Here is an 11272-nt window from a genome sequence, read left to right on the forward strand (position 1 = left end):
CAAGGCAGTTAGTGGTCGGCTATTGAGTAATCCTGAGATTTGAGTAAAGATCGTTTCCCATTCAACGAAGGTGAGCTTGGACCATATGTCGCATCTACTTCTTGATCTCCTGGACCATTCTTTCTACAGTACCTTGGTGATGGGGTCATCCAGGAGGTCCAAACATCCATTCCGTATTAAACTTTACACCGTTAGACCGAACCTGTGACTGGTCTAAGTGTAGTTGTAACTCACTGATCTCATTATCTGCTTTCCGGAAGCACGTAGCGTTGTCACTTATGATAAGTCTGGGAGCTCCACGAATACTAACAAAGCGTTTAAGAGCCTGGATAAAAGCTTGCGTCGACAGATCTTGAACACAGGTGAGATAAACTGCTCGAGTTACAGTACATGTTAAAACTGCACAGTAGCCCTTGGTGACCGTATTACAAGAAAGTTTGACATTAACTGGTCTCAGATAGTCTACTGCAGTTGTCAGGAAGGGCGGAGTACACATTTTGACTCTGAAGTCAGGCAGGTCAGCCATTCGTTGTTGTAGGGGCTTTCCTTTATAGCGTCGACAAACTGTGCATTCCCAAACGACTCGACGCCATAAGTTAGTATCACCTATGATCCAATAGTTCTTTCGGACTTCAGTAGCAGTTCGAAGATGTCCACAGTGGAGAGCATGTCGGTGTCTCTCACGGGCAATCAGCAGACTGATGTAGCTCTTCTTTGGGAGAAGGTATGAATGCCGTATCATATGAGAGGGGTGCTCTGTGGATGCGACCACCAACTCTGTACATCTTCTCTTTCACGTCTAGGAAGGGATACAACTTTATTATCTGGTGATTGTTGAAGTTTATGTCTTTCTGGGCCTGTCGGATCCAGTATGTCTCAGCTTCTTTGATCTGCTTCATGGAAGGCCACTCACATAGTTTTGTCGTCATCTGCTTCAACCATAGGCATTTCGGCAAGTCTTTTAAGGACAATATTCGCGCAGTTACCATGAGGAGTCTGGTCCAACTTGAGAACTTCTTCGGATCAACTATTGGCTCGTCAGTTGTCAAGTTAACTGCAAGAACTTTGGCGTTCTTTACATGGAATTTCTTCTGTTCGATGTCATCTTTAACAACTGGAATGTTGATTGGTGTGACTGGCCACATGTCGGGTGTATGTCTTAGATAGACAGGCCCTTCGATAACTTTCAGCATGTCGTCGGCTTTGACCCCTTGTGAGACCAGATCAATAACATTGTGTTCACTAAGAACGTAGGCTATGTCTTTGATAGGGTCAAATTCTGTGGTTATCTCAACGACACAGCAGGCCACATATAAGGGGAAAGATTTTGACTGACCACGGAGCCAACCTATAGCAGTAATACTGTCTGTCCATATCTTTGTGTAGTCGATAGTAAGTCGCAGAGCATTCTTTACAGTGGACATCAGGCGGGACAGGAGTAGAATAGCTTGTAGCTCTTTACGAGGCATGCTGGACTGTTTCAGCGGGGTAAGTCTTGCTCTTGCACATACAAAGGTCACGTCACCACAGCCATCTTCTCCGTCTGTCCATCTCAACCATACCCCTATTCCCATGGCATCTTTAGAAGCATCGCTAGCCCCGTGTAGGGAGACCTTTGGCAGTGATTTCTGGCCATGGTACTTGCGTGGTATAAGACACCGTCGGATTTCGATCTTGTTGAGGTCTGTGAGGTCATGTTCTATTACTTCCCACATAGTGTAGAGATCACTCTCACGGCTGATAGGAGTATCCCAATCGATGTCGAACTGCCACAGTTTCTGTAGCAATATCTTTGGTCGAACTAGCACTCCAGACAGCATCCCAAAGATGTTATAGTAAGAATCAGTTCTTTTCAGGATATTTCTCTTTGTCAGTGTGAAATTTCCCAACTTCACATCTCTCACACTCAGAGTGTCGCTGTGTAGATCCCGCTGGGTACCAAGTACTGATGCTTTGCCATCAACAGGATAATAGACTATAGTCAGTGTCGCAGAGCTCTTGTTCGTTCGACAGCCATTTCCGAATTCTGAAGTTACCCTTCTCTAAGGCAGTGGTGAGGTTAAACTTCAGATGTTTTACATCGTCAAGAGATTTCTGGGAATCACTCAGGTCGTCAACATAAAATTGGTTGGTAATGACACTCTGAATCTCTGAATCATCTGGTGCGTTTGCTGCAGCAACATGACGGAGGGCGATAGTAGCAGCTGTTGGTGATGATTTATCTCCAAAGATACCGTGTCAGCTCGTATGACACCTCGATTGGGTCCTCTGGATTCTGTCGAAACACATAACGGTGGTACCTTGCATCATCAGGTGCCATCTTAACAGCCTGGAAACTTTTTCCTTTTATCAGAAATCACTCCAACTTCATACTCTCTGAAGCGTAGGGCAACGTCAAAGAGATTGCTATTCATGTTATCATCTTTGGCTAGATAATCGTTGAGAGAGTGTCCCTGGTATCGTGACTTTCCATCATAGACTACTCGTACTGGGGTGGTCGTGTCTTTCAGTACACCAAAGTGTGGGAGGAACCACATGTTTCTACCATTGTTTATGTCATCTGCCATTTCGTTTTGGAATACAAGTCTTGCGACGCCTCGGGAAAGTTGGTCATTCATCTGTTTACAGTAGGTTCCCCATTCCTTTGGACGGTTTCGGAACTGTTTCTCGAGGTTTAGGAGCCGCTTGATAGCATAGTCATAGTTATTTGGGAGTTCTTCCGGTGACTTTCTCCAAGGTAGGCTGATCTCATATGTTCCATCATTCAAGATGATGACACTCTGCTGCATGGAATCTGTCGCCAGCTTGTCCATCTTCTCAGCTGCACATTTACATTTCTTCGGTTCGATCCTTATGCGTTCGATACCCAGAACGTCCTCTATCTCACTGATGGCAGTGACTTGGGTGAAGGTTACAGCGGTGTTCACTATAGCTTCGTTATCTCCTCTGCCACCTTGCAGATACCAGCCAAGGGAACATCTAGAGGCAAATGGATCGTCGTAACTTAGGCCCACAGCATGTTCTATCGGAGCATGTATGTCACCATTCTCCACACCCAGCAGGACATCTATGGTTTCATGTGGGGGCTCTACAATCTCAATATCAGCGAGGTGAGGGTATTTCTGTATGTGTGAGTTCGTGATGACTGGGACATCGCCACATGGTTTCTTCATTTCTGTCAGTCGAACTTGACAATAGAATGTCCCACCTAGCCTCTCTAAGACACACTCCATGACACGGAATTTTCGATTGATGACATCGCCTCCGACTGTAGTCAAACTGTAATTTTGCATGTGTTCTCTCGTTGACTTCGGTACTATTCCCTCACGTATCAGTGATATTTAGCTACCTGTGTCGAGGAGGGCTCGTACGAGGGTCTTCTTGTTACCGTGGCAGATATATGCCATGACTGTAGGCAGAACACAGGAGATCCTTTCCTTTGACACTATGGAGGACTCACCGGTGATCTGGTAAGAGTTATTCTGTGTCGGACGGAATTCACGGGCACTGGTATTTTTAGTCTCTAATATTTCCAGAATTGCCTGATCTTCTTTCGAAATGTCTATAGCCTTCTGTGCCATACACACGTGGACAAATAGATGCGAAGTGTGTATCTGCACTACAGGTTGGGATTGAACATAGCAAGACAAACTGACACTCATCGTAGTTATATGGATATTTACTAGCAACACAGTTGTTATGTCCACATCGTTGGCAGATATTGTTTGTCTTCATGAGGTCAAGTTTCTCTCCTTGCGACAATGAGCGAAACTTATGGCAACCCTTGATAAAGTGGTTGGAGCTTCAAGGGTGCAGAGGACACTTCACCGGAAACTGGTCACCACCACCATTCCTACTAGAGCTGTAATTGCATTGGCGATTTCCACCACTACCACCAGGGGACATCGTTGAATGATTTGAAGATCTGTTGAACTTCACTGGTTTTGAGGTATTCTCAGTAGAGCTGGTCGTAGGATTTCTAGCCTTTTGTAGGAGTACCAAATGCGAGTGCAACCACTGGACGAGACCGGATATTGAGTCGTCCGCATCTTCGTTGTCACGGACATCTTTGAGGTATAAGACTCGATGCTCTTCTGGCAACTTACGACGTACTTGGGCTAGGACAACCTTACTGTTTAACTCACTCTTTATTCCGAGTGACTCTATCTGGGTTGAGAAATCTTGTAGCGACAAATTTCTCCATGGCATTCAAGTCGACTTTTCCTTTCCTCTCATAATTGTCAATATTTTCCATATCGGCGATCAGAGTTTCGATGAACTGGTCCTCGTCACCGTAAGCTTCATCCAGAAGCTCCCACGCCTCGTTGACATGACTACATCCTTTGATTTGATTTTCCTCTTTGGCTTTCTCCATAGATTCTACCAGTTGGAAGAAGCATTCAATGTCATCTAGGTTTTTGGAGAAATGGAGAAATAGTTTCTTCAATCTTCTAACGATAGTAGCAGCTGTTGGTGATAATTTATCCCCAAATATTACCGTTGTCAGCTCGTACACCTCGATTGGGTCCTCTGGATTCTGTCGAAACACATAACGGTGGTACCTTGCATCATCAGGTGCCATCTTGACAGCCTGAGAACATCTTGCTTATGTCAGCAATGACTCCTACCTCGTACTCTCTAAAGCGTAGCGCAACATCGAAGAGATTCAAGTTCATGTTGTCGCCCTTAGCAAGATAGTCGTTCAGCGAGTGTCCTTGGTATCTTGCCTTACCATCATAGACGACACGGACAGGCGTAGTCTGAGAGTCTTTCAGTACAGCAAAGTGGGGAAGAAACCACATGTTTCTATTGTTTATGTCATCTGCCATTTCGTTTTGGAATACAAGTCTTGCGACGCCTCGGGAAAGTTGGTCATTCATCTGTTTACAGTAGGTTCCCCATTTCTTTGGACGGTTTCGGAACTGTTTCTCGAGGTTTAGGAGCCGCTTGATAGCATAGTCATAGTTGTTTGGGAGTTCTTCTGGTAACTTTCTCCAAGGTAGGCTGATCTCATATGTTCCATCATTTAAACTGATGACACTCTGCTGCATGGAATCTGTCGCCAGCTTGTCCATCTTCTCAGCTGCACATTTACATTTCTTCGGTTCGATCCTTATGCGTTCGATACCCAGAACGTCCTCTATCTCACTGATGGCAGTGACTTGGGTGAAGGTTACAGCGGTGTTCACTATAGCTTCGTTATCTCCTCTGCCACCTTGCAGATACCAGCCAAGGGAACATCTAGAGGCAAATGGATCGTCGTAACTTAGGCCCACAGCATGTTCTATCGGAGCATGTATGTCACCATTCTCCACACCCAGCAGGACATCTATGGTTTCATGTGGGGGCTCTACAATCTCAATATCAGCGAGGTGAGGGTATTTCTGTATGTGTGAGTTCGTGATGACTGGGACATCGCCACATGGTTTCTTCATTTCTGTCAGTCGAACTTGACAATAGAATGTCCCACCTAGCCTCTCTAAGACACACTCCATGACACGGAATTTTCGATTGATGACATCGCCTCCGACTGTAGTCAAACTGTAATTTTGCATGTGTTCTCTCGTTGACTTCGGTACTATTCCCTCACGTATCAGTGATATTTAGCTACCTGTGTCGAGGAGGGCTCGTACGAGGGTCTTCTTGTTACCGTGGCAGATATATGCCATGACTGTAGGCAGAACACAGGAGATCCTTTCCTTTGACACTATGGAGGACTCACCGGTGATCTGGTAAGAGTTATTCTGTGTCGGACGGAATTCACGGGCACTGGTATTTTTAGTCTCTAATATTTCCAGAATTGCCTGATCTTCTTTCGAAATGTCTATAGCCTTCTGTGCCATACACACGTGGACAAATAGATGCGAAGTGTGTATCTGCACTACAGTTTGGGATTGAACATGGCAAGATAAACTGACACTCATCGTAGTTTTATGGATATTTACTAGCAACACAGTTGTTATGTCCACATCGTTGGCAGATATTGTTTGTCTTCATGAGGTCAAGTTTCTCTCCTTGCGACAATGAGCGAAACTTATGGCAACCCTTGATAAAGTGGTTGGAGCTTCAAGGGTGCAGAGGACACTTCACCGAAAATCGGTCACCTTACCACCATCCCTACTAGAGCTGTAATTGCCTTGGCGATTTTGACCACTACCACCAGGGGACATCGTCAAGTGATTTGAAGATCTGTTGACCTTCACTGGTTTCGAGGTATCCTCAGTAGAGCTGGTCGTAGGATTTGTAGCCTTTTGTAGGAGTACCAAATGTGAGTGCAACCTCTGGACGAGACCGGATATCGAGTCGTCTGCGTCTTCGTTGTCGTGGACATCTTTGAGGTATAAGACTCGATGCTCTTCTGGCAACTGACGACGTACTTGGGCTAGGATAACCTTATTGTCTAACTCACCCTTTATTCCGAGAGACTCCATCTGGGTTGAGAAATTCTGTAGCGACTCAACAAATTTCTTCATGGCATTCAAGTCGACTTTTTCTTTCCTCTCATAATTGTCAATATTTTCCATATCGGCGATCAGAGTTTCGATGAACTGGTCCTCGTCACCGTAAGCTTCATCCAGAAGCTCGTACGCCTTGTTGACATGACTACATCCTTTGATTTTATTCTTCTCTCTGGCTTTCTCCATAGATTCTACCAGTTGGGAGAAGCATTCAATGTCATCTAGGTTTTTGGAGAAATGGAGAAATAGTTTCTTCAATCTTCTAAAATCACGAATGTCGCCGGTGAAAGTAGGAAACTTTAGTTTCGCCATACGTGGTGATGTCAGTTGTACAGCAGGACGTTTCGGTAAGGAAGGTGGATCACCAGGCCTGGGGACTGGCATAGAACTTTCAGCCATTCGGAGTAGTTCGTACATAGCCGGTAGGGTCCTCTCCCTGATCTCGTCATAATAAGTCTCCTGCTCATCAGCTATCTGTTGCTCAGCCTGTTCTATGGCCGCCGCATCAGTATCGAGCACTTTGTGGTCGAGGTCCTGGCATTCAAACTTTATGACATTTTCATTAGCAAGCTGTAGGTTCTGCAGTTGTTTTCTGATGTTCTCAGCATGCATTTTATATTCTGTGTGTGGAATACCATATCCCGTAGTCAGTAGGGCCGGCTTTAGCATCTTTGACACGACCGGTAACTTTACGTTTAAGTGTAGCTCGGATAGTCTTGGCCTCCTTGACAGTGGCCGGTAGTGTCAACGTTTCACTATTATTCTTAGACATGTCGGTCGTTTTCACCGAATTTTACACGAATCGGCGATATCAGTAGGCATGAAGTCACAAAGATTCGCGATTGATAGACTATGTACTTATATTAGCTCAACAGTTCGACAGTCTTTCCCCACTGTCTAACACGACGACGACGTACGTGGCACTCGGTGGTTCCATTGCTTGTTTGTTTAACACAATTTCCCAGTTTTCGACGATTTAGCGAAGGTATCTATCACGTATGTAGTGGGGTTGAAATGGATTGAAAATGAAATGGCTTGGAAATGGTTGAAAATGAAAATGAAAATTGAAATGGGTTGAAAAAGTTGTTACGGGTTCACCACGTTGAAGAATTAGATTGTAGTCATGACGAATACACGTGTTTGTCCAACTTTAATCTGTTTAATATTTTTCAACCGTGTTCATACATACAGTGACATCTTGAACCCACCACAGAGCCATCTATCGGCGGCGAGACAAATTAAACCTCTTTTATCAATAGAAAATCAGACATAAGTCATAACAGGCACGTTGAATTATTGACAATTCATCGAATACTTACTCCCTCTGCTGTGTTTTTAGCTACTTGCCCGTTGATTATAGCAACACTGCTCGTATGACTATAGATTTATATAACACAACTATTATACATATATTATACATATATTACTAAAATATACATGACTAAACATAGACATATATGATATGACGGTCTTTCTCATTATGAGAACATGGAAAATGCATTGAGTCATTTATGCTGGTGGCGACGTGTCAATTAATGCTAGGGGCCAATTATTGCAATCAGCAGGCGGCGACGGACAATGACGGGCGCGCCAGTGTTGTGGTCGGCAACGCGGTGACGGGCGGATGATGCGACGTTTAGTGTTTGGGACAATAGCGGTGGCACTCGCACCTCGCGCCTGAGAGGAGGTGACGCGACGCGCGGCGGCGGTGAGCGGGCGCGACAGCATCGCTCGCTTATTGGTCCCGCTAAAATAGTTCCCGCCAAAATAGTTTCTGCTAAATCCGGTTTCGCGTGGCCATTATAAAAACCGCATCTGCGCACACATTGGCACTCTTCGTCACACCGTCACTGCGACTTATAGATTGATTTGAGGACCGTGCAACGGGCATCTATCGAGCTAACCCCCGAGAACAGACGCCATCACAGTACAACACATTCTCTACGTGAATAGTTCTACGTTTTCACAGTACCCAGGGCTGCCCCACTCAAAGAATTCTATTTTTTTATGATAAAAAACTGGAAGTTGATCTTTTTTGTCAGTATTGTGTTTCAAGAGCTATCGTTAGAATCTATCCTTAGGAAGAAGGTGTGCGTGTGTTCGCTAACGGTCAGCTGCCCAGCTGACTTTGATATATGCCTAAGGCCCTTTTATATATTCACAGATCATTTTATTGTGGGGTGTATTATAATTTCCCATTTTACAGTCTTTCCTTTTCACCCTAACGCCAGCTTTCTAACATCGTTTTTTGGCTGCAAATACCTTTAAACGTGAACATACATTATAAACTGCTTTAAAAACAGGGGGTATGAAAAAATCCAAGATCATATCCAAGTCCGCATTCCTATGGCCTATCAAAGTCCGGAAATGGATTTCCCATGTTTGCTTAGTGGCGCACGCCACCGCGCCCTCCACACAGAATAGTGTAGTTCATTATAAAACCTGCAACTGGTTTACTCATCGGTATTTGCTGCCAAAAGCCGACGTTTGAAAGATGGCGTTAGTGTGTGTGGCAGAAAGCCGGTATGTATATAGTCGCTAACAGTAGCTTCAATAACAACCATATTCTGCTATGAATTAAGGGTCATACACTTGTCGTATCAAGTGATTAGTCTTGCGTTAACTTAGTGACGTTACGAGCACTTTGTGGTCGAGGTCCTGGCATTCTAACTTTATGACATTTTCATTAGCAAGCTGTAGGTTCTGCAGTTGTTTTCTGATGTTCTCAGCATACATTTTATATTCTGTGTGTGGAATACCATCTCCCGTAGTCAGTAGGGCCGGCTTTAGCATCTTTGACACGCCCGGTAACTTTACGTTTAAGTGTAGCTCGGACAGTCTTGGCCTCCTTGACAGTGACTGGTAGTGTCAACGTTTTACTATTATTTTTAGACATGTCGGTCGTTTTCACCGAATTTTACACGAATCGGCGATATCAGTAGGCACAAAGTCACAAAGATTCGCGATTGATAGACTATGTACTTAGCTCAACAGTTCGACAGTCTTTCCCCACTGTCTAACACGACGACGACGTACGTGGCACTCGGTGGCTCCATTGCTTGTTTGCTTAACACAATTTCCCAGTTTTCGACGATTTAGCGAAGGTATCTATCACGTATGTAGTGGGGTTGAAATGGATTGAAAATGAAATGGGTTGGAAATGGTTGAAAATGAAAATGAAAATTGAAATGGGTTGAAAAAGCTGTTACGGGTTCACCACGTTGAAGAATTAGATTGTAGTCATGACGAATACACGTTTTTGTCCAACTTTAATCTGTTTAATATATTTCAACCGTGTTCATACATACAGTGCCATCTTAAACCCACCACAGAGCCATCTATCGGCGGCGAGACAAATTAAACCTCTTTCATGAATAGAAAATCAGACATAAGTCATAACAGGCACGTTGAATTATTGACAATTCATCGAATACTTACCCCCTCTGCTGTGTTTTTAGCTATTTGCCCGTTGATTATAGCAACACTGCTCGTATGACTATAGATTTATATAACACATAACTATTATACATTTATTATACATATATTACTAAAATATACATGACTAAACATAGACATATATGATATGACGGTCTTTCTCATTATGAGAACATGGAAAATGCATTTATGCATTTATGTCATTTATGCTGGTGGCGACGTGTCAATTAATGCTAGGGGCCAATTATAGTAATCAGCAGGCGGCGACGGACAATGACGGGCGCGCCAGTGTTGTGGTCGGCAACGCGGTGACGGCCAGATGATTCGACGCTTAGTGTTTGGGACAATAGCGGTGGCACTCGCACCTCGCGCCTGAGAGGAGGTGACGCGACGCGCGGCGGCGGTGAGCGGGCGCGACAGCATCGCTCGCTTATTGGTCCCGCCAAAATAGTTCCCGCCAAAAGAGTTTCTGCTAAATCCGGTTTCGCGTGGCCATTATAAAAACCGCATCTGCGCACACATTGGCACTCTTCGTCACAACGTCACTGCGACTTATAGATTGATTTGAGGACCGTGCAACGGGCATCCATCGAGCTAACCCCCGAGAACAGACGCCATCACAGTACAACACATTCTCTACGTGAATAGTTCTACGTTTTCGCAGTACCCAGGGCTGCCCCACTCAAAGAATTCTATTTTTTATGAAAAAAAACTGGAAGTTGATCTTTTTTGTCAGTATTGTGTTTCAAGAGCTATCGTTAAAATCTATCCTTGGGAAGAAGGTGTGCGTGTGTTCGCTAACGGTCAGCTGCCCAGCTGACTTTGATATATGCCTAAGGCCCTTTGATATATTCACAGATCATTTTATTGTTGGGTGTATTATAATTTTCTATATTACAGTCTTTCCTTTTAACCCTAACGCCAGCTTTCTAACGTCGGTTTTTGGCTGCAAATACCTTTAAACGTGAAAATACATTGAAACTGCATTAAAAACAGGGGGTATGAAAAAATCCAAGATCATATCCAAGTCCGCATCCCTATGGCCTATCAAAGTCCGGAAATGGATTTCCCATGTTTTGCTTAGTGACGCACGCCACCGCGCCCTCCACACAGAATAGTGTAGTTTATTATAAAACCTGCAACTCGTTTACTCATCGGAATTTGCTGCCCAAAGCGGACGCTAGAAAGGTGGCTTTAGTGTGTGTTGCAGAGAGCCGGTATGTATATATTCGCTAACAGTAGCTTCAATAACAACCATATTCTGCTATGAATTAAGGGTCATACACTTGTCGTATCAAGTGATTAGTCTTGCGTTAACTTAGTGACGTTGGCGTCGGTAGTAAATTACTATTTTTATAATAGCATCCCCATATAGAATA

The 11272-nt window shown here is 44.2% G+C and overlaps 1 protein-coding gene across 1 annotated transcript; it reads right to left on the reverse strand.

Moving 5' to 3' along the window:
* Positions 1-680: 680 nt before the first annotated feature.
* LOC106814838 lies at positions 681-2320 on the reverse strand. The gene is made up of 2 exons (XM_014819198.1): positions 2235-2320; positions 681-2040 (listed from the first exon to the last, which is right to left on the reverse strand). Exons 1-2 carry the CDS (start codon positions 2318-2320, stop codon positions 681-683), a joined length of 1446 nt encoding a protein of 481 aa, XP_014674684.1.
* Between the last annotated feature and the right edge of the window lie 8952 nt (positions 2321-11272).

Source organism: Priapulus caudatus, unplaced genomic scaffold (genome assembly GCF_000485595.1).
Source record: "Priapulus caudatus unplaced genomic scaffold, Priapulus_caudatus-5.0.1 Scaffold988, whole genome shotgun sequence".
NCBI classification, from domain to species: domain Eukaryota; kingdom Metazoa; phylum Priapulida; class Priapulimorpha; order Priapulimorphida; family Priapulidae; genus Priapulus; species Priapulus caudatus.

Coding starts and splice junctions, on each gene's coding strand:
- LOC106814838 (XM_014819198.1), bottom strand. CDS start 2,320: ATGGCACCTGATGATGCAAGGTACCACCGTTATGTGTTTCGACAGAAT. Junction 2,041..2,234: donor GTGTCATACGAGCTGACACG/GTATCTTTGGAG, acceptor ACTGCCTTAGAG/AAGGGTAACTTCAGAATTCG.